Source organism: Ornithodoros turicata, chromosome 2 (assembly GCF_037126465.1).
Source record: "Ornithodoros turicata isolate Travis chromosome 2, ASM3712646v1, whole genome shotgun sequence".
Taxonomy (NCBI): Eukaryota; Metazoa; Arthropoda; class Arachnida; order Ixodida; family Argasidae; genus Ornithodoros; species Ornithodoros turicata.
The window spans coordinates 39,678,846-39,706,798 of NC_088202.1; the positions used below are offsets into that span (position 1 = coordinate 39,678,846).

General features: G+C 48.9%; 1 protein-coding gene and 1 long non-coding RNA gene across 8 annotated transcripts in view; one reads left to right on the top strand and one right to left on the bottom strand.

Moving 5' to 3' along the window:
- Positions 1–5,906: 5,906 nt before the first annotated feature.
- The window catches only part of LOC135385308 (dermonecrotic toxin SPH-like), a 38,100-nt gene continuing 16,053 nt past the window's right edge, over positions 5,907–27,953 (bottom strand). For 5 of the 6 annotated variants that reach the window (XM_064614543.1, XM_064614542.1, XM_064614541.1 and 2 more), the window contains exons 3-8: positions 11,667–11,772; positions 10,482–10,722; positions 10,067–10,198; positions 8,415–8,537; positions 8,054–8,291; positions 5,907–6,968 (exon numbers count right to left, since the gene is read on the bottom strand). In XM_064614543.1, the coding sequence (XP_064470613.1) occupies positions 6,626–6,968; positions 8,054–8,291; positions 8,415–8,537; positions 10,067–10,198; positions 10,482–10,722; positions 11,667–11,720 (1,131 nt within the window). In that variant the 5' untranslated portion in view covers positions 11,721–11,772 and the 3' untranslated portion in view covers positions 5,907–6,625. The remainder of the gene's footprint in view (positions 6,969–8,053; positions 8,292–8,414; positions 8,538–10,066; positions 10,199–10,481; positions 10,723–11,666; positions 11,773–27,953) is intronic. The other variant, XM_064614544.1, reaches the window with a different exon arrangement.
- Positions 15,494–22,718, top strand: LOC135385309 (uncharacterized). 2 transcript variants are annotated; one of them, XR_010420386.1, is made up of 3 exons: positions 15,494–15,786; positions 18,322–18,504; positions 22,551–22,718. It is a non-coding gene; the product is annotated as an uncharacterized LOC135385309 (long non-coding RNA). The 2 variants fall into 2 exon arrangements; XR_010420387.1 differs by lacking the exon at positions 22,551–22,718 and adding an exon at positions 19,379–19,545.

Genomic DNA, 27,953 nt, shown 5'->3' on the forward strand with positions numbered 1-27,953 from the left:
AAAGAAACTATTCCGGTTGATGCACCTCCTCGTCGTTGACGAGACACTCATTAAGGAATATGATCGGAACATTTGAGAATATGTTTTGAACGGGCATGCTGAGCCGGCCCCTACAGCGCAGCCGAAGGCCCCTGACCACGACTATACTACATGTCGCACCGTGAAGTGATTTGACGTCAACAACGATGCGGATCGTTTCCGATGCATCGTCTCATTCAGGCACCGGCACATCGCTGAACGATCACCTTGAGAAGGAACCAAAAGTTCAGCCTATTCTACTAGATATACTGGTTCATTTCCGAACGTACCCGATTGGACTCACAGCAGATATTGAAAAATTCAGTGGAGATTTAGAGGTAAATGCGTTAGCATCAAGCGCCTCTTCTGGTCTATATTTAACGTCCGGGTATCCACTTCCGGTCCAAACTCGATTTCCGGTTCTCCGCTTCCGGTCTAACCTGACTTCCCGTTGCCCACCTCCGGTCTGTACTTGACTTCCAGTTCGACATTTTCAATTACTGTATGTAAGTCCATTTAATTTATCGTTAATTAGCCCCAATTACTTTCAATCACCCTGTAGAGCGAGAAATGAGGCGACCAGGCTCTACTGAGGTTGATGGGTTTAATGACGGTTAATGGCGATGAACCGAAAACGAAAGCTCGGGTCACGCGCAGTGCTGCGCGTAACCGATGGCGGTGCTGGTGATGATTATGACGCTGCTGCTACAGGGCTCCCCCCCGTGGCGGATGACAAGGCTGGCGAGGAGGGCCGAGGTTGGCGGAAAGGTCGGGCGCCGAGGCCAAGGAGTGCAGGAGCCGGACCCGAGGCGGCGGGCGGCTCGTAGTGTGCGAGCTGCGGCGCCCAATGCACTCGACGTGGAGGGGGAGGAATGCTGGAGACAGGAGCTGAGCACGGACGTAGGGAGGGCGGGTCGGGCGATACCCGAGGTGCAGACTCCAGGAATGCGGGCTTAAGCCTGTCGATGGCCACAGTGTCAGGTCCCCGTGGAAGATCGAGGCGGAAAAACTTCCCGGCTCGCGAGATGACCCTGTAGGGGCCGTCATAGGGAGGCTGCAAGCTGGAGCGCACAGAGTCCCGGCGGACGAAGACGTGGGTGGCTTGATTAAGGTCGGGGCTCACGAACACGCGTGTTGCGGGAGCGGAGCGGGTAGGCGTGGGCTTGAGGTCCCGGAAGAGCTGGCGGAGACGGTCGATGTAGGAGGAAGGGTCGTGCACGAGCGGGGCCGATGGGGTGAAGAATGCTCCGGGAAGGCGGAGCGGGCAGCCGTAGACCATGTGGGCCGCGCTGCAGTCATCCTGGCGGATCGCGGCGCGAAGGCCAAGCAGGACGAAGGGTAGACGCTCGGGCCAGGTTGTGTCGCCGTGGTCAGTGGCGCGGAGGGAAGCCTTGAGCTGCCGATGAAGGCGCTCGACCAGGCCGTTGGCAGCCGGATGGTAGGCCGTGGTTCGGATGTGATGGGTTCCGAGGGCGCTGCACAGGTGACCGAAGAGGGCCGATTCAAACTGGCGTCCTCTGTCCGTGGTTACAGTGGACGGGACGCCGAATCGGGAAACCCAGGAGAAGAGGAATGCGTGGGCCACCGTCTCTGCCGTGATGTCAGGGATCGGCGTTACCTCCGGCCAGCGGGTAAAGCGGTCGATGCACGAGAGCAGGTAGCGGTAGCCTTTGGCCGGAGGAAGCGGGCCGACCAAGTCGATGTGGACCTGGTCGAAACGGGCATCTGGCGGAAGGAACCGCGATGGAGGCGAGATGGTGTGGCGGTAGATTTTGGACCGCTGGCAGGCCAGGCAGGCCCGCGCCCAGTCACGGACATCGGCATTCATGCGAGGCCATATGTAGCGCTCTGCGACGATCTTTTGCGTGCCGCGCACGCCAGGGTGGGACAGCGAGTGGAGGGCGTTGAAAACATGCCGGCGGAAGGCCAGGGGAACGAAAGGGCGCGGGGTACCAGTAGAGGTGTCGCACCATAGACTTGCCGTCGAACCGGGGAGCGAGATCTCCCGAAAAGTGGTGGATGAGGCGGGGGAGGAACGAAGATTGGCGAGGTCTTCATCTGCCTGTTGCGCCTGGGCGATGCCGTCCAAATCGACCGCGGGGGGCGGATGGAGAGCATTGACGTCCGGCCGCGAGAGTGCGTCGGCAGCGGCATTGTCTTCGCCTGCGACGTGTCGCACATCGGTCGTGAACTCCAAGAGGTAGCACATGTGGCGGGTTTCACGAGGCGAGTGGTTGAGGGAGGCCGATCGCAGGGCGAACATGAGAGGCTTGTGGTCGGTGTACAGCACAAACGGGCGGCCCTCGAGAAAATGGCGGTAGTGTCTGCATGCCAGGTAGGCGGCGAGGAGCTCACGCCCGAAGGTGCTGTAGCGTGTTTCGGCTGGCGAGAGGCGTTGGGAAAAGAAACCGAGAGGTTTCCAGTGGCCATCCTGACGCTGCTGCAAGACTGCGCCGACAGCAGCAGTGGAGGCGTCGACGAACAACGCTGTCTCGGCGTCAGGACGAGGATGGTGGAGCAGCACAGCATCTGCCAGGGCCTGCTTGACCTCTTCGAACGCGCGTTCTGCTGCCGGTGTCCACTCCAGAGGGGCAGCACGGGCCTCTTTCGGATGGTCAGCGCCGAGAGCTGCGTAGAGGGGCTGGAGCAAGGCAGCACAGCGAGGCACAAAACGTCGGTAGAAAGTCACGAGGCCGAGGAATGAACGAAGTCCTTTGCGAGAAGTGGGGGCAGGAAAGTCTCGGATGGCCTGGACCTTGGATGCGAGTGGCCGGATGCCTTGCGGGGTGATGGTGTGTCCCAGGAAGGTAAGGGTGGTAACGCCAAACTCGCACTTCGCGGCATTGATGGAGACTCCGTAGTCCTCCAGGCGCGAGAACAGGGCGCGCAGATGGGCGCGATGAGCCTCCGGAGATGGACTTGCGACGAGGATGTCATCCATGTATGCGAATGCGAAGTCCAGGCCGCGGAGCACTTCGTTGATGAATCGTTGGAATGTCTGCGCAGCATTACGCAGGCCAAAGGGCATCCGCACGTATTCAAAGAGGCCAAAAGGGGTGGTTATAGCAGTCTTCGGGATGTCAGGGGGATGGACGGGAATTTGGTGATAGGCTTTGATGAGGTCTATCTTGGAGAAGATGGTCGCTCCGTCAAGATTTGCGGTGAAGTCCTGAATATGGGGAAGCGGGTATCTGTCCGGTACCGTGACGATGTTGAGTGCACGGTAGTCCCCACATGGGCGCCAATCACCAGGTGTTGCTTTGGGCACCATGTGGAGAGCGGAAGACCACGGGCTGGAGGAAGGCCGAATGATCCCCAGTTCGAGCATGTGCTCAAATTCCCTCTTGGCAATGACGAGGCGCTCCGGAGCCAGCCGTCTGGGGCGAGCGAAGACAGGGGGGCCCCGTGTCATGATGTGGTGAGTGACGCTGTGGCGAGGTGGGCAAGAGGCGTGCGATTGGCGCAGGACAGCGGGGAACTCCGTGACAATGTCGGCGAAAGCAGTGGGCAACGGGAGCCGTATGGTGGGACTAATGGCGGCTATATGCGCTGGAGCTCCATAAACGTGCAAAGAAGTAGTGTTGTCGACGAGGCGCTGGCGTCTAATATCCACAAGAAGGTCGAAATGGTGGAGGAAGTCGGCGCCAAGGATTGCGAAGGGGAGGTCGGCGATGGTAAAAACCCAACGAAATACTCTGCGCAGGCCGAGGTCAAGGGTGACGGAGCGTTGACCGTAAGTTGAGATGGTGGACTTGTTGACGGCCTGCAAAGCCAAGTCTGGTTGTCGGTGTCGTTTTTCTGCGGGGGTTGGTGGAACGACGCTCACGTCAGCCCCGGTATCCACCAGGAAGCGACAGCCGGACACGCGGTCCGTGATCCGGAAGAGCCGGCTGTTGTTGCCCCCAGCCATGCCAGCCGTTAATGGTTGGGGGGAGCGTTTCCCGGCCACGAGCAAGGGGCCTGGCAGTTCCTTGCGGCATCGCCGAATTTTCGATGATACCAGCAGAAGTGGTTCTGAGAGGGCGAAGGAGACCGTTGACGGGATGGCGAGCAGCGACGGCAAAACGGGCGCCGAGGGGAACGTGGTCGCTGCGGGGGAATGGCGTCCACCCGGTTCACCAGGGCCGCCACCGTAGTCTGGAGTTGCTGGAGCGACGTGCTGATGGCAGTGATTGCAACGTCCACCGGTGGAGGGGAGGTGCGGGGGGCCAGGGCGGCAACGGCTCCTGGAGATGGAAGGCCAGCAAAATCCATAATACGGTCCGCCATCTTCGCCAAGTCATCCAGGCGGGAATTTTCGCCGGCGGCCAGGATCATGCGTACGTTGTGGGGCAAACGTTGTAGGAAGAGCTCGCGTAGTAGTGAGTCGTCCGTGGTAGGGTTGCCCGCGAGGTCGCGCATGCGGCGTAGGAGCTGGGTGGGCCGTCGATCGCCGAGCTCTTCCCTGTTCAGAAGCTGCTGCAATCGCCGCTCCTCCGAAGCAGATGTACGGCGAATTAACTCGTCCCGTAAGGTGTCGTAGGGCAACTCGGGGTGAGGGTGGATTATTAGGTCACGGACTTCCGCCGCAGCTTCGGGAGGAAGGTTTGCGATGGCGTAGCCAAACCTTGAGGCTTGAGAAGTGACGCGGCGTCCGTCGAAGAGAACCTCCGCCTGCGCAAACCACAGCTGAGGGTCGGAGATGGAGAAAGGCGGCAGGCGGAGCGGTGCCACAGAAGCCTCAAGCGGTGGAAGTGGCGGTGGCCGGCTGGGAGGCGAAGGGCTGGTGGAGTGCTGGTCACCGTTCATGATGGTGGAACGCTAAGACATCACGTTCGGGTCACCAGTTGTAGAGCGAGAAATGAGGCGACCAGGCTCTACTGAGGTTGATGGGTTTAATGACGGTTAATGGCGATGAACCGAAAACGAAAGCTCGGGTCACGCGCAGTGCTGCGCGTAACCGATGGCGGTGCTGGTGATGATTATGACGCTGCTGCTACAACCCCTTAAGTGAGGTAATCTTGAATTTTATTTAATCCCCTTTAATTACGTTTACTTGCTTTAATTACTCATAATCTCCCCTTAATTGACGTTAATTACCTTTAATTGCATTTATTTACCTCGGGTGACCTGCAGTTAGGTTCGGTAACCTTTAATTCTCCTAATTACATATATCTTACATGCATTACCTTTAAACTCAACTTTCTTGCTTTCATTACCTTTAATTACTCTTACCTCTTACTCTTAATTACCTTCAGCTACTTCAATTTCACATCATTTACATTTCCCTTTTTTCTCCCCTTTACATGTCGACTTCGCTCGGTGAGGCCTCACCATCTCTCACACACACACACACACATATACATCTTTTTCCATTTAGACACTCCTAATGCTAACGCATTAAAAGGCATTTCTACAGATCAGCATCGACGAGGACGACAGAGATGCGCTCCGCTCCCTATGGTTTCGGTGTTGGGTTGGTGTTCGGATCATGTCTCTCCACAAAGGCCGGGATGACAAGGTATACGGGCGTACAACACACACTGGCACACGTACAACAACACGGGCGTAACACTGCGCCCGGTACAGTAGTTTAAGTGGATGTCGCAAAGCTACCCCTCAAAATGAAAATGTGAGGAAGAAACGGGGAAGGGGATGCTCACGAGCATCATTTTTCTACTACGTTCAGTGTTCTTCTGATGCTTGTACTATTCAGACGTGTATAAAGGAGTGGCTTGGGCTCATTGTTCCACTGGGCAGCTCCTTTGGAGTCACCTTTCCACAACAGCCTATCGTGCCAAACACACTGCTACCTGTAACGAAGTACACGGCGGTCACGATTGTAACGCCACATCGTGATAATGCCACACGCTAACAAATTCAGCGTGCTCTGAAAAATACCACTCAGAGAGGGTGTGACAGATTTAATGATCAGTTCAAATACAGCACGTTTGAAATGTGATTCGGAGATAGTTACTTTGGCATTCAACCGACAGTCAACAGTCATATAATTATGGTATGTGATGCATAGCGAAGGCACAGTACGTCATAAGGCTTAACCCTCTATAAATAAATAAATAAATACGTTGTGGTCGACTTCTAGGGCATTCCTATTTCTGGTACTGTCTACGAGTAAAGTTCATGTGATTGTCTTCCTTCCGTTACACTGGGGAGTGCAAGCCCGGACAAACAATGCGAGAAACGGTATCTCAGTTCCCACCATCAGGTCACAAATGTTATTAGATGCCTGTTACTTCTATGTGGTTGGAAAAGTCTGTAGCACGATGGCAAACTAAACAACCTAACAAAAAAAGATTGCGACTTCTTTGGCAGTCTGAGATAGGGCCTCACGAAGGGCATTGGAAGCTCCATGTGAGCAGAAGTATTTCACTGGTTCAAGCAAGGCCACAGCCAGAAGAACTGTACTTGGGTAGACCACACGCGTCACTACACAACACAACAATGCTTCAGACCGCACAGGATAACTTATGCAGGGAGAACAGATAGGATCGCATTCGCCTAATCAACAGGCATCCAATACTGGTCGATGAGCACCCACACACTGTGTTTTGCTCGGCAGCAGTTCACAGGTCGAAAGGCAGAGTCAAACAGGAGGCACAAAATGTCGCTATATTCCTCTTGCTACCCAACGGTAGAAGGCCTCCTCAGCCTTTTCTCGGGGGCTCATCGGGGGATCTCCTTCCACAGTGTTGATGATTCGCGAGCTCCGGCTGCCTTTCCCAGTGAAACGTCGCACGACGTAAGACCAGAGCTGCTGGAACACCTCTGAGACGTCACCGAGCACAGAGAGCACCGCATTGCCGCCAGTATTTGCAGGGATATCCGCTCGCACCTTCTTCCAAGGGGTGTCACTGGGCGAAGCGGGACGGACCACCTTTCGGAAGGGGCCTTCATTGAGTACAGTAGCAACGCGCTCTGGGTGATTGGTGATGATGCCGTCGACACCCAATCTGCAGACATGAAACGTGAAAGACGTTAAAATCACAGTAAAGATTTTCATAGCAAATTTTCGTTTTCCGTTATGGCAAGGTACGTACGCCCGCAGTACGGTTCGGTTTCCATTGCTCAGTATGTGGATGAGGTGTGACATCGCGGCAAATACTTTTAAAAATCTCTTTAAAACATGTACTGAAATTAAAGTAGAAGGAACGATATATCCCTGTTATAAGGAAGTGGGAGAGCCCTCTGATGTTGTCATTTACACTGCGTTGGTTAGAGTTACAGTTGGTTACACTGCGTTACACTGGTGTCTGTGCAAATTAAATGTCTATCTCCGTAACCCATAAGAGTAGCGCCTCTGTGTGTACTTATATATTATCTCCGATGGACGTTTGCTTTATGGGCGCTCCTGTAATCCGTGTCCACTAATGCGTGCGTATAAGGCCCCTTGGTTTCCAACTTTTATTGTGTCGCCTCATTTGTGCTAGCTAGTCTTCACTCGTGCAAATGGCATCTTGTGATGCCAGTAGCATTTTATAAATGAATATACTAAAATTTTACTCCCCCTTGAGACGTGTGTGCTTTATGTCCAGGGTTGCAAAGTTGCCACTCCGGAGTTGGCATAGTTCCGGAATCATTCCAGATTTATCAGATCCCGGAATGGAATTGGAATGGAATAGTCTGGGTGCGGCTGTGGTAGTTTTCGTTTCAACCGTCAGGTTTCTGCCCTTGCGCAATTTGTACACATGCACCGCACCTGCACACGGTCAAGAGCGAAATAACATTGTGTTTGTGCTTCCTCCGTGATGGGTAATGTCAATTTCTTCTAGGGATGCTGGGCTAGCCAGTACGGTTACCGGTGCTTTTTCTTTTATGACAGAATTAAAAGAATGAAATGTGGTTGCCAAGCCAGTCCAGGAGTGGGAAGTAACCGCACCTTTTCATTCTGAGAAATTGAAAGCAAATGCATTATCACAAACCTCCATTCCTTTCCGGAATGGAATGGATGATTTCTTCAAGAAAAAATTCTAATTCGTGGTCGAAGGAATGGGGGAGGCTAAAGAGCCCCCGTTCGTTTTGGCATATGCAGACCAACCTTATAGAACTACGTATGGCGGAAGTGAGGTCGATGGTCCAGTGGTACACTTTATCAGCATAGTTCTTGTCGGTGCGTGCGTCTCGATAACGCAGAGCTTCTCGTAGGCGACCTGCAGGTCGGAAGAGGCTGAGGCAGTTGGAAACACCGTCGCCCTGCCATCTGTTGTGGTCAATGCCTAGTTCACTGTACATCTTGGCGATGTCTTCCAAAGGGTCATTGAGGCCAACGTCAAAACCTATTGTCAGTGAATTTTCAATTAAAAGAGAAACGACAGGCACCATTCCTAGTTTAAATGGGGTCCAATATTATTCGTCCAACTGAAAACGCGCTTTCTGCATCTCGTGCGTCTTATGCTTACCGACTCTTTCAGCCAGCTCCAGAACACCGTTCTTCATTATTGTTTCGATGGCACCCTTGAAGACATCCTTGTCAGACACATGGCCAATGGACAGCAGCACGTTGACCGTCCTGTTAGGATCCACTTCAAAGGAGTAAAGTGATTGTGCAACTTTGTAAGACCTCCGTAAGATATCCTCAAAACTGTTCAATGAACGTTGTCCTAGAGGATACATTTGCCCGTTGCAACGTTTCACAAAATGTCCTTACCACTGTCTTACGACCTCCTCACCATAGTCTGGAAGTTTTGATTTTTTGGCGAAGTCGGTGCTATACTATCGCAGTAACGATCTTTTGTCTTTATCTTTGTGCCTGACACTGCGTTTAGTGGTGCAGCGGAATACCCTTGCACTCTCTACTCACGACCACCTCCCCTGACCGGATTACGTCTCCAATTCACGCAACGGAAAAAAAAAAAAATTCCCGAAAGCCGCGTAGTATCTAATCATGGAAAAGTTTCATCGACAAAGCACAATCCCTCTCAGAAAAGAGATTGTGGTCGCCGAGCACGATGAGTGACCCGAGCTCTTGTCTCCTTGACATAGCTGCACGATTAAGATGAAAATTGACTATCTTAACCTGATAGGAGCATCTGTGGTACGGTGGGCATATCTGTGGCTTAAACGTAGACGCCATTTCGGCAGGCGAAAGAGTGCGAGGAGGCATTGAGCAGGCCTTCTGTACCTAGATGACGTTAAAGGGTACAGAGGGCCATCCAAAAAAAATTCAGATTAAGACATCTGATGAAAGTGTGTGTGTCATTATACCGAATAGTGCGAAAGATTTTGATGTGTGCAATTTCTTTCCCAGAAAAAAACTCACATAAACATAGCTCCGCGCCTTCACCCTTAACTCGTCACTCCAGCTATAACGAGGATGAGGAGGTATGATGGCACGTCACCGATGACGGCATAAGGAGACTCGTTCTGGTTTGCCGGTCAGTGGGGGTCAGCGCATTGTCCCTTTGCCGCCGTAAACCTGTTTTGCCAGTTCTCCCGGAGAATTGGGGATAGAAGGAGCGGCCGAAGCATTACCGAGCAAGGAGAAAGGCTTTATCAGAACCCCGAACAGCCGAGTAGCAGACGACAGCGGAGTAGCAGACAACATTTCTCTAGGCCAATCAGAGAGCGTTCTCCTTATAGCGTCAGCGCGAGGTTCCAGACACATCACAGGCTGGTACTGCTCTTCACCACCGTTGCGCACGGTCGCTTTTTGTGGCGTATTTTGAATTCAATTTCTGCGATAATTATGACTCTGTGGTGTAAATTACTTCGTATGGTGCATCTTACTGGCAAACTTAACAGTTTTATAGGAAGAAAACTGGGTGTTAAAAATGACTTCTATGCTACTTTAATCGTGCTCGTCTAAGGTGACATCGGTAAAAGTGCCCTGCCGACGACAAAATTAAAACTTAGTTCTCCATAACTTGCAAGATTACGGGTACGTGATCTGCGAACGTTTCGTCTTGTCGCCGATCTTTGAGCAGAACGAGGCATCGCGCTTCACTTTAGGGGAAAAGTAACTCTAGACTTGACTTCAGCTTTTAACGTTCCCTACAAGACATACGAGAGCGTTAGTGTAGCAAACGAGAGACACGAGATCACGAAGTCCTACCATTGTACCATAGGTGGTCCAGAAGCTTCTTTGCAATGTCTTTTCCAGCCTTTTCTTTTGAGTTGGCGGGTAGCTCACTCACTTTCAAGTCCAGGAACAGCAAGGCCACGTGGTCCTTAAACTTACTATCCGCTGGAACAAGACATTCAACCAGGTCATCGAAGTGGGCTTACATATGCCTCTTACTATTGTAATGCAAAGGTCGAAAGTCTTTCTAAAACGCGTATCCACTACGCAATCCGAAATTCCAACAGCAAGACCACCAGTTTACTTTCAGTGTAAACCGAATAAATGTAAATTCTTCAATTACTACAAATGGCATATCGATGTCCCCAATATCTGACTACATTATAGGAAGCTCCTACGAGACTATATTTGGCGTACACACTTTTAGTTACAAAAGTGCATAACTTACATAGGCTGGAAATTTTCCGAACATACTCCAGGTAATCGACAATCCCTTCTCGCCTGTGACAATCCCGAAAGCAGTCGCAAGGAGTACCATGATAGGTTTGTTTGGCAGTCCCGTCTTGTTGAAAGTTCACATCAGCCTCCAGAGCGTTGGCGCCTAGCCTCAGGTAGTAGTCCACTTCCTTTATGGAGTTCACCATGTGGGCAATATTGAAGAAGGGACGCTGATCTGCTGCCACCTCGCGCTAGGACAGAAATAATGCGCTGGAGGTTAGGAAAAGCGTGAGCTAAAGGCAAAACGGAAGGCACCTCGGACATGTATATTTTTTCGCCGCGTGGTATGCGCATCCTATACCTTCAGAAACTGTCACGCAAAATATTTCCAGCCACAGTTGCTTCGCGGCGCTAACACGGAATTTAAAAAAATATTTCCTTGGGGAAACGCACATTTCCTGAGAAAAGATCCCGAGAAAAGATCGCCGTCGCGCCAGCTCCTGCTACCATGGCGTGACGTCGGATCACCCTAACACTTTTATTGGCTACCGAGAAGCGTCTGCTACGGTGCGAGGGGAAGGCGACAGGTCAACTGCTTTGCTTCGGACGCTGATTGGGCGGCGCCAAACACAACCGAAAAGGAAAAAAGAAAAGAAAGAAAGGCGTGCATTCACTACTGGGCGGCTGAGGAGTCTTCGCAGACTGGCAGTCGGAGGGGAGGAGCTTCTCTGACCTGCCAGCTCCCGTGGCCTAGTGGCCACTTTACACGCCGAGACTATGAGGTGACCCAGGTTCGAATACGGGCGCAGGCTGTGGTGTCTGGGTGTTTTCTCTGGGTTTTCCTCGGATACTTTAAGATAAATGTCGGCACATCAGTTCCCTGTGAAGTCGGCCCAGGACGCACGATCCCCCCTGCGATAGTCGTAACGTTGCACGCCTGAGGACGGGCAACCGTACGGCAACCAGTTCCATCGCCACCATCACGCTTCTCTGAGCCGCGAGATTGAAATCTCTCTTGCGCACCGGGGGATTGTGCGCGCTGCATTCGCGCCGATTGTGCGAATATGTACGCGTCCCGCAGTTTGTAATCCTAACTTCTGGTTGTCCTGACATAATTGTTTTCGAGGCCTTTCATGCTCCTTTAACATCGTGTGCAACGTGCACGAGAGATACGAAAGAACCTGATGGCGCTCACCAAGGAGAACAGTAGAAGCGAGGCAGCAACCAGAAAGAAGTTGCGTTCAGCCATGACCGTGCCCCCGTTTTATTCATACAGGGCTTGAGCTCCCACGACGACTGTGCTGCAGAAAATAATAATTATAATTGCATCATTATACTGGTTTCGTGGTTCAACGAAATGGGTATGAGCACACGGGTTCATATAATCTCTTGAGTGGTTATCTCCGATTGATAGTTGGGGCTGTTACGTCAGAGGAATATGGCATGTGCATTTTTAAGGGGGCGTGACGCACAGGTAGAACGGAAAAAGTACGGAACAAACTAACCGCTCGATTTTAATACAGTTCGCCGTATTCGTACTATACATATAGTATGCCCTTCTTGGCGATTTCCGATGGGGTGCGATATTGTGCCCTGCAAAGCAGTTCCCGCAGGATCTTGAATCGTCCGATCTATCGTCCACGTGCAAGCTTTCGCCACATTCAGCTGGACCACTTTACCGACACTCATGAGCTCATTTGGGGTAAGCAGCTGAAGCTACACACGATAACGGTGACAGTGCCAGATAATGGGGAAAGTGCACCATTCTGTACGTCACCGCTGAACAACGTTAGGAAATGCTCTGCTTACGAAGGTGCTTAACCGTTAAACTTGTATTTGTTGCGTGATGTCGTACTGTGACTTATGTTAAAACGTTAAATGAACAGGGCACGCACCTCTATGAAAGCACATTAGTTATAATTGGGAGTAGATTTGCACGTAAGGTGTGCCAGCCTATATTTGTGAGGCGGCATGCTGCCCGTGTCGCAGGGAAGAACCGTCGGTATATCGACTACCTGGAGTTCTTTAATGCGCACCGGAAATCTCCGACACACGGTGCTGGAAGCAGTGTTTACCTCCTCAACATTTCTACCGTCCTGAGCACATGTCTTGTCACCTGTCTTGTCCATCCTCTTCTATAGGCTATTTCCTGTTATGTACCCCCGAAAGCCCTCGACGTTGGATAATTCGCACTTCGTGGTCCTTAGCCTCAACCTTCATAGTCCGTGTATTTATTATTATTATTTCCTTCGTAGGATGCTTGAATTCCAATGTGCATATGTGTGTCAGGCTGTTTGTGCCCCCTTCACGAGTACCATTGTAACGTAAAATGAACATATCTCTACAGCAGTTGAGGAAGGCGTTTGACGCGCAGCCTCGTTCAATTAGTGTGTCACAGAGGCGCTGCTCTGGTACCAGACAACAAAATCAACAAGAAAAATATGAAAGCACGTCACGAGGTTTGAATGAAGATACACGCTGTATAGCGTAAGCGTCGGGCCATACACGTTAGTGAGAAGGCTGATTCACATTACCGCGTTTACGGCTGCGTACAGAGTCTTACGTGTCCCTTCGTTACATCCGGAAGGATGTTCCGTTGCAACGATTCGCTGTCAGCGGACGTAACACACACGTGCAACCCTAAACGCACCAGTGTGAATCAGCCTTTAGTGCATCGTACGCTATCGCCTTTGCGTACGACGCATTAAAACTCTCTATAGAAGCACTTATTACACAGCACGTTATCAGGAAGACGGACGCAGCAACACGGTTTGGACTGCTTGCACAGCGCAACTCTGGTGATCGACGATGTCCCGGAAAACTTCGGAAGTATGTATGGCATATACACAACGCCTCGTCTCACGCATACAGCTACAGAACAGCACTCTCACGGGCGACACAAAGCGTACTCTGCAAATGATGTCGAAAAGTGGAAGATCCAACGAACCGGCGAGGGAAGACTGAAACAGAAGCCGCAGGTCAAGAGCAGCCGATATTTCGAAATATCGCCTCGGTTCGAAATACCGACGGCTCACGACCTCAAGTTTTTGCTTCGATTTAGAAATGACGGAATTGGAGGACGCCTAGTGCGATGAGCGAAAGTCACTCCAAGGGGTGTTTTCTTTCTTTTCTTTTTTGTACCAAGCTACACGTGTCGACCAAGTACCCATACTGGGAGTAGCATTAGTTTATATTCCGCCCGTTTGGAAGATTGCATCAAAGTAGAGCATCGTAGACCGGATACTGCATAGATGGTACACAGATAACAGGTCGGTCTTCCGGGCCGCTAACCACCTACCATCCGTGAAATTATGCGCAACTCTAGTCAGACAAAAGAGGAACGTCACGATATTTGACGAACAAAAAACAATGAACGTTCATGACGGGGAAAAGAAGATCTCGAAACTTCCGCTGAATGGAAACGGTTTGTTAGGTAACACTATGGCCGTGAAAATAATGTTAATTTCAAGTCCCCTTCTAGCACCGAACAAGAGGAAGGAATGAATCATGTATGGTTCCCGTATCGCTGCTTTGCTTCCTATCCGTAGAGGGATCGAACTGAGCTCAGAAGGAGGGAGAGGGATGAGCATATGTGCATGTGCGCCAGTGTGGTAGCCACGAAATATTTCGGGGAGGGGGGGTTCCATCGAGACCTTACATGGGGGAGGGGAGGATTTCCCCTGGTTTTCCTCTCACAAATGCACTACCAAGGTACGATTTCGGGGGTGAGGGGTTGATCCCCCTAACCCCCACCCCCCCCTGGCTACGCCTCTTGCGCACGGTTGCTGATATTGCAGCACTTCCAGTACACAAAATTTCGTGAACTGAACCCTGCGTACAGCGATGATCGAACCAGGTGCCCAGAACTGGTTGGTTTTGTAACACGAGACACTTTCGGTATGATATTCTGTGTGACATTCAGTATTTCGGTAAGACACTTCTGATAACGCCCCAGCCATATCAGCTTATATCCCAGCTGGTGGCTCGATATCCCTGTTGTAAGAAACCCGTGTGAACCTACGTACTGTCTTGCCTTTGCACATGCTGCTTCAATATGTTAATGAATTTCGCGTGCATTGCGGTTCTGCGCTGCTGCTTCCACTGCAGCGGATTTTCTTGTACTTGCCACGCTGTTCTTGACCAGTCCTAGCACCTGCTGTGCTGTCTGAGGTTTTCCCCGGTTTTTCCGAAGCCTTTCCAGACGAATGTCGGCACAGTTTCCTCCCCACCAAAAGTCGGCCCAGGACGCATACTAACCCCCTGTCCCCCACTCCTTCCTGCTGTCCTCTCTCCAGCTGTCCACGTCTGCACGGAGAGTTGTTTCGCGCGGCACTAACACGAAATAAAAAACAAGTTAACGACTCGCTTTTTTTGCATGTTGTCGTCTGCGCTGACTTCCGAGAAGTTCCTAAAAAAACGGGTCGTATCCCATCCAACATCTAAGGTACCCATGCCTCTTCACTGCTACCGGCGGTGATCTTCCCGGCAACCCCACCCCATAGTCATGTTCAACTTAAGAAGAAAGAAAAAAGAAATCTAGTCCGTCAACGACATACGCCACTGGAGATAAGGAGAAGCAATAGCGCGCCAGTAGAAACACTGCAGCGCCACTATGCGCCATCAGTGTGGGAGCGCACTTTCTTCCGCAGCGTTGTGTCATACTGCCAGTCCTAACAGCCAATACAGAAACAGAGTGAGTATGATGGATTATACTCTCTGGCGCAAGAAGGAAGGGTGGCCTCTCTGTGTCCAGCCATCCTTGCCGCGGCGCAGTAATATTTTGAGAGCTGACGAGCTAGATTTATTTTCCTTCTTAAGTTGAACACGAATATAACATCCTCCGAATATTTTGTAGCACAAATAAATAAATAAATACATTTCAACACCTCTGGTGAAATGAAAATCCTGCGATAACCCCTCACTACTGGCACCTTAGATTCGAGCAAATGCCACGCCACGTCGATGAAGGTTATAAATTCCCGTCTCGTGCCTGAAACAACGGCGTGCCATAATCCAGTTTTGCGCTTTACTTGATAACAGGGCTGAGAGAGAGAAAGGGAGAAAAAAAAGTTACCCAGTGTACGCTTGCTCGTCTCATCCGGACGTTCAAATTGCCGCTGTTTACGACTTTGTGTAAGTTTAACAGTGGCCGCTCTAAATATGCACCTCGTAAGCGCGCAAAAATACTTCTGCCAGAGCTAAACTGCACCCGTGATTGTTTCCTGGAGCAATTTTCGTGCGTTCGTGTACGCAATAAGTGAGCAACGTGCCCAAGGAAACGAACGCTTGGCGTAGGACCATCGACCAAGTTCAAGGTAGATATGGCTATTCATACCCATGAGCTTTAACAAATTAACAATTAATTAGTATCTGAAAACGTAGGCAGACTTCGAACATTTAATTATTGAATTCATCTCGATGGAGTTGCGAAGTAAAGTAAAACAGGATGCGAATTAAAACAGCTGCTTATGAGCCTTCCTTTGTCATAGCGTGACTCTTACGGGCTACACTAACGGTCCAACGCCGCGACGACAAGGTCAATATGCTTAGATATCTACCTTTATTGCTATTATTAGAGACAAGATGCAACGGGACTTTTTTAGATGAAGTTGTATCAATACAACATCAATCGAAGAATCGGCCTGAGTATAGCCGTAGCGCCTGGTACGCTGACGAGGCGCGGTGCTGCCCCCGTCCAGGCGAACAAGCTGCATCTTTCTCGTGGACGTTGCAGTGCTTCCGTAAATAGTAGGTCACCTATGGAATCTTTGAATGCTACGAAACCCCACCCACATGCTAAACTTGTTTCTTCGATTATTTATTTCATTTTTAGTGAACGGCGAACAATGGCATAAATGAGGTCCACTATACGCTGCACAACCTCACAACTGCACATGTTCGTGCGGCTCCGAACCCGTTATTAAGCGAAAGAAAAGAAATCGTGGCATCCACCTGTGACGTCTGACGGCGGTTTCTTCCTTTTTATCTTGAATATACGAGCTTCCACCTTGACGCTCTTGGTATGGGGTCATCTACTCACTCAGACGTTACGGAGTACTTTCGTCTGGTACAACCGAAGAAAGGTGGAAGACACGTGACCTTGCGACACGCTACACACCTTTCGCACACTACACCACGGAAATGTGACAGGCTCGTGTCTTCTTGCCACGTATATAATATGCATACACGTATAATAAACATCCCACTTATGCATGCACAGCGCATGCGTGTGTCAAAAAGTGAAAGGCAGGTTCCCCACGAAGTGATGCAAATTGAAGTGACGAGACGTGAACAGCAGCAGCTGGGAAGACAATAAATAAATTGTTTATTAAAAGATGAACTGGTATTTATGCTTGTAGGAGGCGGTCCCAGGAAAATCAAGCCCGCTTTATGACGATAGGTTTTTCGTTTGTTCGTTTGGTGCATGGAAAAATAAAATGGAGATTGTGGTGGTCAGGAAGGTCGGCTACTCCAGTTCAGTTAGAGATGAAATAGCGAATAGAAGACGGTTATTGAAAACAAAATGTTAATAAGAGTTTCGTGCAGAGTCTGCTCTTCATCAGGTGAAGGCACATCAGGCACTTCATCACCTGATGAAGTGCAGGCTCGGCATGAAAGTCTTGTTAACATTTAATAAATTGCTCCTAACCGTCTTTTATTCGTTGTACTCACAGGAAGTCGAATTTTTGACATTGCTTTTTTATCGTTTGTATTTTGAGAGATGAAGTAAATAATTAATGAATAAAGGAACAAAAAAAAAAAAAAAACGGCAGTCACAGTTGAGTGTCACGTATGCAGGCTTGTGCAAGATACCCGTAGGGTATTCAAAATGAAGCAGGCAGAAAACTATCTGAACGGAGAGTATTAAATACCCAATCTTTAAAAGTATTCGAGTAGAATGCTAAATACTCTTAAAAGTAACTCGTTGATTTCAAGGCACTGTCAAGTTACAACTTTTGAAATTCACGGTGACCAATGCATTGCATGGTGACCATGACATTCAATGGCGACCCGCGGTCAAATGTCTATGGATACCCTATTTGTTTATCTAGTCTCTTGTGGAAGGCAGGGGGCGTACCTAGAGGACCTACGTAGAGGACGTACGGAAGAAATCAGGGCGTATCACTTGCTTCCTTGTGCGGCTGACAACCGGCCAGTGCGTTGTTCAACTGGCGACATTGAACAGTGCAACCGGAACGGACGAGGAACCGGCACCGGAGCACATCCACCGCCGAGACACGCTCGGTTGCTTGGTTCAAGGACATGTCACAGTGGCTCTCATTGGTCTTTGAGCTGTCTACGTCTTGCCTGCCTTGCCGGCTGTGCTGTCTGGGTTTTTTCCTGTGTTTTCCTCAGACGCTTTCAGACATATGTCGGCACAGTTCCCTTAGAAGTCGTCCCAGGACGCACATTCCCCAAGGGCGTTAGTCGTGACGTTGCCCACCTCCACGAGGCCGTAAACTGCGAGCCATTTCACCACCACTGCCAGACGAATCTACACATTAGGTTATCCTTGGTTTACCGACAGAAATCCTCAATTGTGTCACCAAACCAGAGACACGTTCTTGTTACCTTTCAAGAACAAAACAACGTGCCATTGATAAGCTGCAGGAATTTTCTGCTATATTAAAAATAATAATAATAGGGAATGTTCTGTGAAGTGCCACAGACGTTTCGATAAATAGCATTAAAACGCTTTGAACTGTACCGCGATGCACATCGTAGACCGAAAGACTCAAATCGGTGGAGAAAGGAAGAGAAGTGACTATCTCCCCTGACTTAGCTGACTCTTATTAGAACTTGCTGACTTGTTATTAGAAGTTTTGCATTGCTTTTTTCTTGTTTTTTAGCGAAGCCACTAGATTGAAGCGACAAGGATTATGACGAAAGCGGTTCAGTTGAACCAGTCGTGCTTCAAAAGGGCCAATGAGTTCTACATCACAGATGTCAGCAGATCTGAGGAGGAAGCTATCTGAATGACGACAGAGTGCTGTGCACAGTACGAGCCACTGACCACTGCTTGCATAAAGTGGGTAAGCTTGCACTGAAACTTACCGAACAGCATCGTACCTCACTTCCTTTCTTTGCATAAGACATAACCCCTCGATCTATAACGTTAATGTGCCGAAATTGTTTTCGCATGAACTATACTCGAGGTAAACAAGCTGTCGCAACATGACCAGAACCATGGTCGGTGTTCAGAAATTAATGGTAGGTGCGGTACGTGCAGCACTCGAGGCGCCTGTTGAACACAACTGCCAGATAACAATATACGTATGCGTTTCATGTCAGGAAAACGGAAACGCTTTTATTTCTGCTGCTACATACCCAGTTAAAAAATATAGGTGTCGCAAGAGAGATGATGCCTGCTTGTTATCTAGTGATGCCACTTGACGCTCCATCGCGGCTCCATTTACAAATAACTCTCTTAGCACGTCGGATTTCTCTACCTCTTGGAGCTCATCTTCGTGAGATTTAACCGGTTGGCAGCAAGAGTAACAGTAACAGCTGTTCGGCAATATACATATATAGCTTGCGACATCGTCGCTTGCCTTGTTAATTAACGTCATGGATAAACAATATATAGCCCTGAACACAATTACTCACTGTCAATGAAGATCTACATTAGCCAGGAGGGATATTCTGTAGAGGAAGTGGCGTAATATCTCTTTTATGACAGGACATTCCTGACACCTGTCACACGAGAGCCACGAAAGATAAAAGGGTCAGTTGCTCTCCAAGAGTATCAAACACTCGTCATAAGAGTACTTCGAGGCTTTGCTCCAAATGAAAATAGAGCACAGAAGAGTGATAGCCATCCTTGTGACGCGACGCAACATACTGTCACGGCATCGTAGTTCTAGTATGCACTTTGCAAACACAATGATTTCCTTGTCACTCCGGCAGGACGGAATGATACCCCGCTCTGATAACAACTTTTGGCATCCCGGTCTTTTGTGCCCCAGCAAGACAACTTAAAGGGAGAGTCGCCTCCAGAAATGTGTGTTCGAAACAAGTACCACAGTGTTCAGCATCGATTGTCTCCCTCGAAAAGTGCTTAGACATTAAATGAAAAAGCTCCAACGGCAAAGACGTACGTGATATACATACACACTCCTCGTACTTTTGAAGGGCGAATCAAACGGCAGCGCGCCGACGATTGGCGCTGTTTGTGAGTTCGTCTGCCTCGGTGTTGGCTGAAGTGGGTTGGGGCAACAGTGCACCTATGGAAACAAATCCTGTTCGCTTGAACGACGTCACCAATCACGACCGTGCTTCGGTGGCCGCGGCCATAGAGACGAGCCGCATGAGCAGCCACTTGTAGCCACGGGAATCCTGTGTTTGAAATCGTCTACGGCAGTAGACAACAGCACGTACGTATAGAGAAAGCCTGCTATACTCGTCGTCGTTGTTGTTGGTACTTTTGAAAGAGCTCGCCGAGCTGCTTACTCGTCGACGTGACGTAACAGCTAAGACTCATCCAATCAGGACCGTGTTTCCAACGGCCGTAGCAAATCACGAATGTGCTTTCAGCGGTCGTAGCCATGGGGACGAACCACCGTCAGCTGTATGGGCAGCCACTGTAGTCTGCGAGTAGCGCACGTCCCGTAGCGTTGGTGTGCCGTCATGGGAAAACAAAATAAAACGCAAAACGTCACATGGTTTTCTCAAAAACTTATTTTCTGGAGAGCGTGTTGCATTTTTAGTCTACAGGTTCAAATCTGCGAAGTTAGCTGCAATCATTTGCGAGTTCTTGAATTCGCAAAACTGCGAATTGTGGTAGCAGACGAATTCTCACTTTATGTGGCCAAGTAGCGAAGGAGGTTGAGCAGGCCTTCTGACGTTGCAATAGACCATCCGCCGCGGCACGCCACGCCAAGCCAAGATATCAAGTGACTGGGAAAGAGTAGATCCTTGGCAAAACAAGCGCACGTTGGTGCTGCCGTCATGTAACGTCGTGGTTTTCGCGTTTCGTCCGTCACGGTACTATCTGCCTCGAACATTGAAGTTTTCCTTCGTATCTCCATCGCCACAATGGCATCCATCATTAGAAACAACCGTCAAAACAACGTGTGTGATCGGCGGCTGCCAACGCACGCGGGTTTCTTTTGCCAACGACGGGTCGCGACATCTGGTGGACATACGAGGGTGGTTCCATACGTTTCCGGCCCGACCAACTTTTAATAGTCATAGAGACGAAACAAGTGTATCACTTTTCGACATAGTCACCCTTAACTTCGATGCACTTTTGACACCTTTCAACCAGCATTCTTATACCCTTAAAAAAATAGTCCGAAGTTTTGTCCGCAATATGCCGGAAAACTTCCTCTTGCACCTCACATCGTTTTGAAATCTCCGTCCTCTGAAATCCCTCTTCAAGTTTGAGAACAGGAAGTAGTCACTCGGTGCCAAGTCTGGACTGTAGGGTGGGTGATGGATTTCTTCGAAGCCGCACTCCTTCAGTGCAGCCTTGGCAACAGAAGCCGTGTGGACAGGGGCATTGTCCTGGAGCAACCGCACACCTTGACTCAACCTGCCGCGCCTCTTTTCCTTGATGGCGTCTCGCAGTCGGTGCAGGAGTGAAGCATAATAAGTCGCATTCACTATGGGGTTCCTCTCTTTGAAGTCGGTGAAGTCTAAGGAGTGAAGCCCGTGACAATCCCAAAATATTGTTGCCATGATCTTCTTTGTGGATTGTGTGACCTTGGCTTTTCTTGGGGGTGCTTCTCCTGGTTTGCGCCATTCCATCGACTCCTTTTTCGAAAGGGGATCATAGTAGAGCACCATAGTCTCATCCCCTGTGACAGTTGACTTCAATATTTCTTCTTCGTTCTCTTGACAGAGCTCCAAAAACTCTTTGGCACAGACGACGCGCTATTGCTTTTGAACTGACGAGAGAAGTCGTGGCACCCGTCTCGCACTGACCTTTTTCATGTGAAGGCCCTCGTCGATTATGCGAAAAACGGTTGTTTTGGAGAGCCCAGCCTTTCCGAGATTTCCTTCACCTTCAGACACCTGTCGCTCAGCACTTCCTCCTCGACAAGAGACAAATTATCTTGTGTCACCACTTCCACTGGACGACCGTCGCGTGGATCATCTTTAATGGACTCTCGCCCCAGTCGAAACTGCTTAGCCCAGTCTCTTACCGTTGTGTACGACGGAGAGGCTTCCCTGTACACGTTGTCCAGTCGCGCTTTAATTTCTTCATGCAAAAGCCCCTCTTTTGTCAAGAATTTTATCACAGCGCGGTACTCGATTTTTTCTATTTTAACTGAAGAGTGCACCCTGGCTGTTTGAAATGCCGCTCTCCAACCGACAAAAGCATGGAGAGGGTTGAGGGTGGTGCTCCGGCCCTCCAACAGATGGCGCCACGCGTCCTTAATCGCATTTTCAAATTCGCGCGCATTTTCTACCTCGGGCCGGAAACTTATGGAACCACCCTCGTACATGGTATGACATGCTATGTTTCTCGACATGTCCACGTAGCGAGGGGGTGGCATTGCAAACTCCAGCTAGACAGAGCTCTGCAGCTAGCTACCGAAAGCCTGCTTCTATCAATGGACCTGTCCCTGTAAACAAATGACGTCATAGTGTTCGACAGCGCCACCAATTTGGTAGAGTTGAATTTCGCTGGAAGCTAGAGGCGAACAGAGTCGCGCGCGAAAGCCACGGTCTTGAGGGGATTACGATGGTCCCCGAAAGGGACGCGACCTTCGGTCCTACATTTCTTTCACTAGGAGGCAGCGAACAAGTGCCCATTCTTGAAACCCAGCCCTCCCCTTCCGATTTGTTTCAGTTTCAGTCTGTCTACCAACGTCATGATGACGTTTCTCGGGTAAAGGTCTATTGCCGAAGACTATTTTGTAACACAGGATTTCCAGTGGCTGCCCATGCGGCTAATGGCGACTTGTCTCCATAACTATGGCAAGCACGGTCGTGATAGGCGAACCCTTAATTGTTACGTCACGTCGCTCAAGCGATCAAGCTTTTGTCTCCAGGTGCTGTTGGCGTTGCATGGGGTCATCAAGGGCGTTCCCTCATTGGTCGGTTTCATTGTGATGTTCTCTCACATTTCCAGAGAGGGATTTCCGACACAACTGTCAACGTCCGACGGATGCTCTTGCGGTGTATCTCATAAAACTACAGAAGAACTAGGCCAGTAATTCGCCAAAGAATTTCGGTGTCGTCGTCAATAGTCAGCTTTCACTGGTCACAGTGATCAGTGATCAATAAAACGTCGTCATGGTTTCGGAATTATGGTTATGAAGGCAAGTGCGGAAAGTTGGGCTAGTTGGTGGCACAGCATACTACAATATTTCGGGGTTCTGTGTGTACCTTATGTCCTCGTCTTTCGCGTCCCCAAATATTGCAGTATGTTATAAAGACAACCGTTAAAAAAAAAAACGACTCAGACATTTCTGCAAGCCATAAACGAGCACACAATGCATTGTCAACACGTCCAAGTTGAGAAGATGCCACAACCATAATTACAGTCGTGATTTCCCGCCTCAAAAACGAAAGACGCGCATGGAAAAATACGAATTCGCGTTCAGACTCTGTTTTGTAGGCAGTTGCACACACATTTGACCGTTGAAACTGAGCCTGGTCCAGATATATCTGGTCATATCATTGATAACCTAACGCGACGCAAAAAAATAAAAAATAAAACTTGAGCTCTGGTACTTAATCGCGCAACTAGCCCACGGTTCTCACTTTTCACGTACGTTACATCATTTCATTGGTTGCGTTACAGTCCTTGAACCTCCAGATAAAATCGGAGAAACCTAGCACTAGACTGGATAAGGGTGGATCACGCGGTCGTGTTTCTTGCGCATGAGGTGTTCAGTTCTGTGAACGCGCCATGCACGCGCGATAAGAACAGCGACACTACTAAGGTCATTAGCCTTATATGCACACCCCGGTATTTTGTGAAGTGAATATGAACAATAGGCACTTCACACTGTGGAACAATGACAATAGGAGTCACACACTCTTTAAAACGAAACAGTAACGTCAGGGGACACCGAATTTTACTGTCTTCTTCAGAGCTTATGTTTTAATTTTCACTTACACTCATTAAATTAGCCATGCTTAGGAGATTCCCTTTACCATGCATTGGTCCCTGTTACATTTCTAACGATGCGAAAAGTGTACCTTCTTTCGGCTCTCTCGTGGGCTTTAGTAATCTCTTACGTTTAGCCTACTCTTTCCTTGACCGTCTCAGATTGTCTTTCAGGATTTCTTTTTTTTTTTTATGAGAAATATTTTCCTTTTATTTTACGTATTAAGCTGCAGAAACAGTATGTTTCATACCGTCAACGTTAACATAATTACTAACGAAGGTGAGATAAAGTTGGAGGTAACTAAAGGATGAATGAGTCCGATGGGGGGGGGGGGGGTGCACAGCGGACCGGGGGTATGTTGGGGCAGCTTTTACCGCTGAAGACCGGTAGGTGGTGGGTTCGAATCCCACCTCCGGCTGTGCCGTCTGAGGTTTTCCCTGGGTTTTCCGAAGACGTTCCAGTTCCCCTGAAGTCGACCCAGGACACTATACTAACCCCTCTCTCCCCCACTCCTTTCTGCTGTCCTCTCTCCATCTATAAACGTCTGTACGCTGCTCAAAGACCCAGTGAGATTCTCGGCGCTAACACGGAATATCAAAAAAGGATGTTTACGCAAGGTCCGTTTCCTGAAGATTGGGGTGGTTGTGATTGTGGGACGTTTGTTTGCCTCACTCATGTGGGTGGCGTCATGACTGTAATCAGGATGAGATGGGATGATATGATAACAGATGTAGGAATGATGATGGTCGAACGTTAAGTTAATGATTAATTAATTAATGATTAATTAATGATGGTCGAACGGTCACTACTAAGATTGGCAAGAGTTCCAGTACAAACTTTCCGGGGTTATATGCCTTGGGTGAGTTCCGTTTCCGAGAGGAAGCAGACTAGGCTGCGAATTTTGGAGTCGACAGAGCCTCTTGCATGTAATTTTTGCTTCACTCAACACATTTGAACTCAGCGGAAGTTTTACACTTGAGACCAGAAACGTTATGTTTACACTAGTGATCTGAGCGATAAATTATTATTATTATTATTATTTTTTACAGAAGAGTTGCCGCTTGTAGACTCGGAAGCACTTTCTCATCAAATCTGTCGGCCAAACGATGTCCAATGTAGTACGTATTCCAAATCGCCAGTTTGCGGGCTTTTAACCTGCCTCGTTTCTCGTTCCTTCATTTATTACAGTGCAGCAGTGATCGCGGGCAGAAAACCGCCATATATCTTCGCCATAGAATTTACCGTCGCAGTAATCAAACTTTGGCGGATGTGTTCCTCTTTGCGTTCCGCTTCAGCTGGCTGGTAAAGCCAGCTGAAGCGAAACCCAAGCAAACGAGTTGAACTGGCTTCGGTTTTAAGAGCACGACCGGGCATTTTCTTTGTGTTATTTTTATTTATTAATGCCCTTAAGGCAATACACTACAGAAGGGAGTAGGATACGACTATAAAAAGTTATAGCAGTAACAGCCAGTTAGAAAACAACTTGGCCCAGTGGTCATACAAAATCATAGGCATGTGCGAATATTCGAATAATTCGAATACCGAAGCGAATACATAATGCCTATATTCAATTATATCTCGTATACATGCTGTACAAATGCTTATATCCGTGCTGCATGTGTATCGGATCCGGTTATAGAACTACGTATTCGCTTCGCTCGGGTGTTATAACATATTGTTTGGGCACTCTTCCATCATCATGCTTCACCAGCTAACCTACGCCTTGTCCGTTCTCCATACAACAATTTGCTTAAAACAAAACAGTTATTTACGATTGTTTTGTTGTATGCTTTAGGTTTCAGAATACTAATCACGGTAACTTGTTGCATGGTATTGCGCGCAGTCTGAAATATTAAAAACTCAATTGTGGCAAGTGATGAGGGAAGGCACTTCCAGCGTTTCGACGTGTGCGAGATAAATGAACCAGACAAAGATTTTACATGGAAGCTGATATAGGAAGGTGAAAAGAGTAGTTCATCCTGCAACGTGTTGTGACTAGACATTTTACGAAGAACGAAGAGCAGACAGCCGTGCTATTACGTCTTCATGCAGAACAGATTGCCAAGCGGACTGCCGAGCAGCATTTACGTATGCAAGGACGGTCGCTGCACCTTGCCCTTGGCGGCAGTTGACATAGAAATGGGAGGAGGCCCTCGTCTGCTTTTGGGAACACAGCCCTTTGCGGCACAATGCGTATAACCAACTCGCAGCGCTGACCTTCAAATACGTATCCGGAAATCTAGATCGCGAGGAAGTGGGATACCTGCGACGTAATACCGATAGAAGCGCGGAGCCCCGACGGCTGCGTTCGCGTGACAGTCTGCGGGATTTTAATTTCATGCACGTGAGAGTGCGGCTCATTTTGGAACCATCCTATAGGAAGGTTTTGCGTACTGTGTGTGTCTATACGGCGTATCTGTTTGACTGAACGTCCTTCCGAAAGACATCTGCTGCAGCGCTAACCAACAACCGGACACTTTCGCTTTGTCGCACGGTTGATCGCTCACGCCAGGTAAACGGTACGATAAATCGGGTCTCGCTACCTACCGTGAAAACCTATTCGGCAAATGTTCAACTTCCTTCGCGTGTGCACAGTCACAACACTTGGCCGTCACGCATTCCTGAGTTTGTACAACAATGGGCCCTAAGAGCTATAACCAAAGGCCAGGGAACGGGAGCGGAAACGGAAGCGCATATTTTGTTCTTCCATTACCAGAAAGAGAGACGGAAACGAATATGATTGGCTAGCAATAACAGCAATGGAATAACCATTACTCAATTCAACTGAATTGAGTAACGGCTGAGCAATAACAGCAATGCGTTGATATGACTGTTATTCTTGAGTTATGGAGTTATATATTAGTCTCGAACGGATCCAAAACAGGGCAACACGATTCATGTTGAACAATTACTGCACCGCGACGTCAGTAACTGCACTGAAAGCTGAGCTTAACCTCTCGACCTTAGCACATCGTCGTACCATTTCAAAGTTATCTCTCTTTCACCGAATTTTTTCATACAATTCCCACAGATCAATTGCCAATCGTTCGTCCCGATGCCATATTCCCCCGTCTGGACCATACTAATAAAATCACGCGTCTTCACTGTAACAGAAACGCATTCTCGAAGTCATTCTTTTGTTTGGCCATAGTCATTTGGAATGATCTCCCAGAACACATAGCCACTACTCACGACCACCAGTCATTTCTGAACGGATGCGCCCGCTAAAACTGATTTTCTGTTTCTGTTTTTTTATAGATTACTCGCAAAGTGTATTAAGTGTGCTCGTGTTTCTCAATGATGTGCTCTTTTTGTATTATGTCCTCTTTTCTTTCTTTTCTTTTTTCTCTTCTCATTGCAAAATATTCACTGTATGTTATTTGTATTTTATATACTGTATTCACAGTTTGTTCACTGTATGCTCACTTGTCCACTGTAACTCTACTGCAATTGCAACTGTTTTTTTTCTCACCCCAATGTAATGCCCGTAAGGGTCCCTTGGGGTAAAATAAATCAATAAACAAAAATAAATATTTTTCTGACATCTCTATGACCTGTAATGCACTCCTTGAATACCACGTGGAAGCATAGAAACCGCGAGTGGGATCTTCAGGGTGGGTTCGTCGCTGGCTCGTCCAAGTCCGCATGACTCCTGGCACAAAAACATGCAAGGAGAAACACAACAGGCTACACCCACGAGGACGCCAGCCTACGATGTGTTCGTTTAACCGTGCCCTGGTTGTACTTGCTATTCAGATAGCTTCCTCCTGTGGACGTGCCCTTGGAAGGTGGTCTGGTTTCGCACATCCAGGGTTGCCTGACCCTACAGAATTTTTGAAAACCCAGTAGATGTCCGAATGCCACCGAAGCGAAATATTTGTGTGACGTGTTCGCGCCAGCTTAAAGGGCTGTCTACTCGAAGCTCCACAAACGGCCGTTTCCTTCCCGGAAACGTAACGGAAATATAAAGGCTCATATCAGAAACGGACAAGAGGAACAACAACAACAACAAGCACTTTATTTGAATGATGATGAGTGGGAAGTTTCACCACCAGGGCGGACAACAGAAACGGAAATATTTCGGTATTGGAAATAGAAACGCCAGTTGCCCTTCCCTTTCGACGTCACCAACCATAGCCGAAGCCCATACGAACAGAGTTACGATATGTCGATGGCCATGAGTGGTTCCAATTGAAACCGATTGGGTATGGAGGAACCGTTGTTTTGTTTGCACTCCCACAGTTCGCGGTGACCACCATACACGATCGTGTCGAAGAGTAGCATTCGCCGAGCGTTACTTTTACCGACATTGGCTGCCCCACATGGGTAGCACTGCGAGCGGCTGCGTCTGCAGCCTCGTTTCCAGGTGTGTTACGGTGACGTGAGTTCCAGTGGAACGGCACTTCGTCAATACGCTT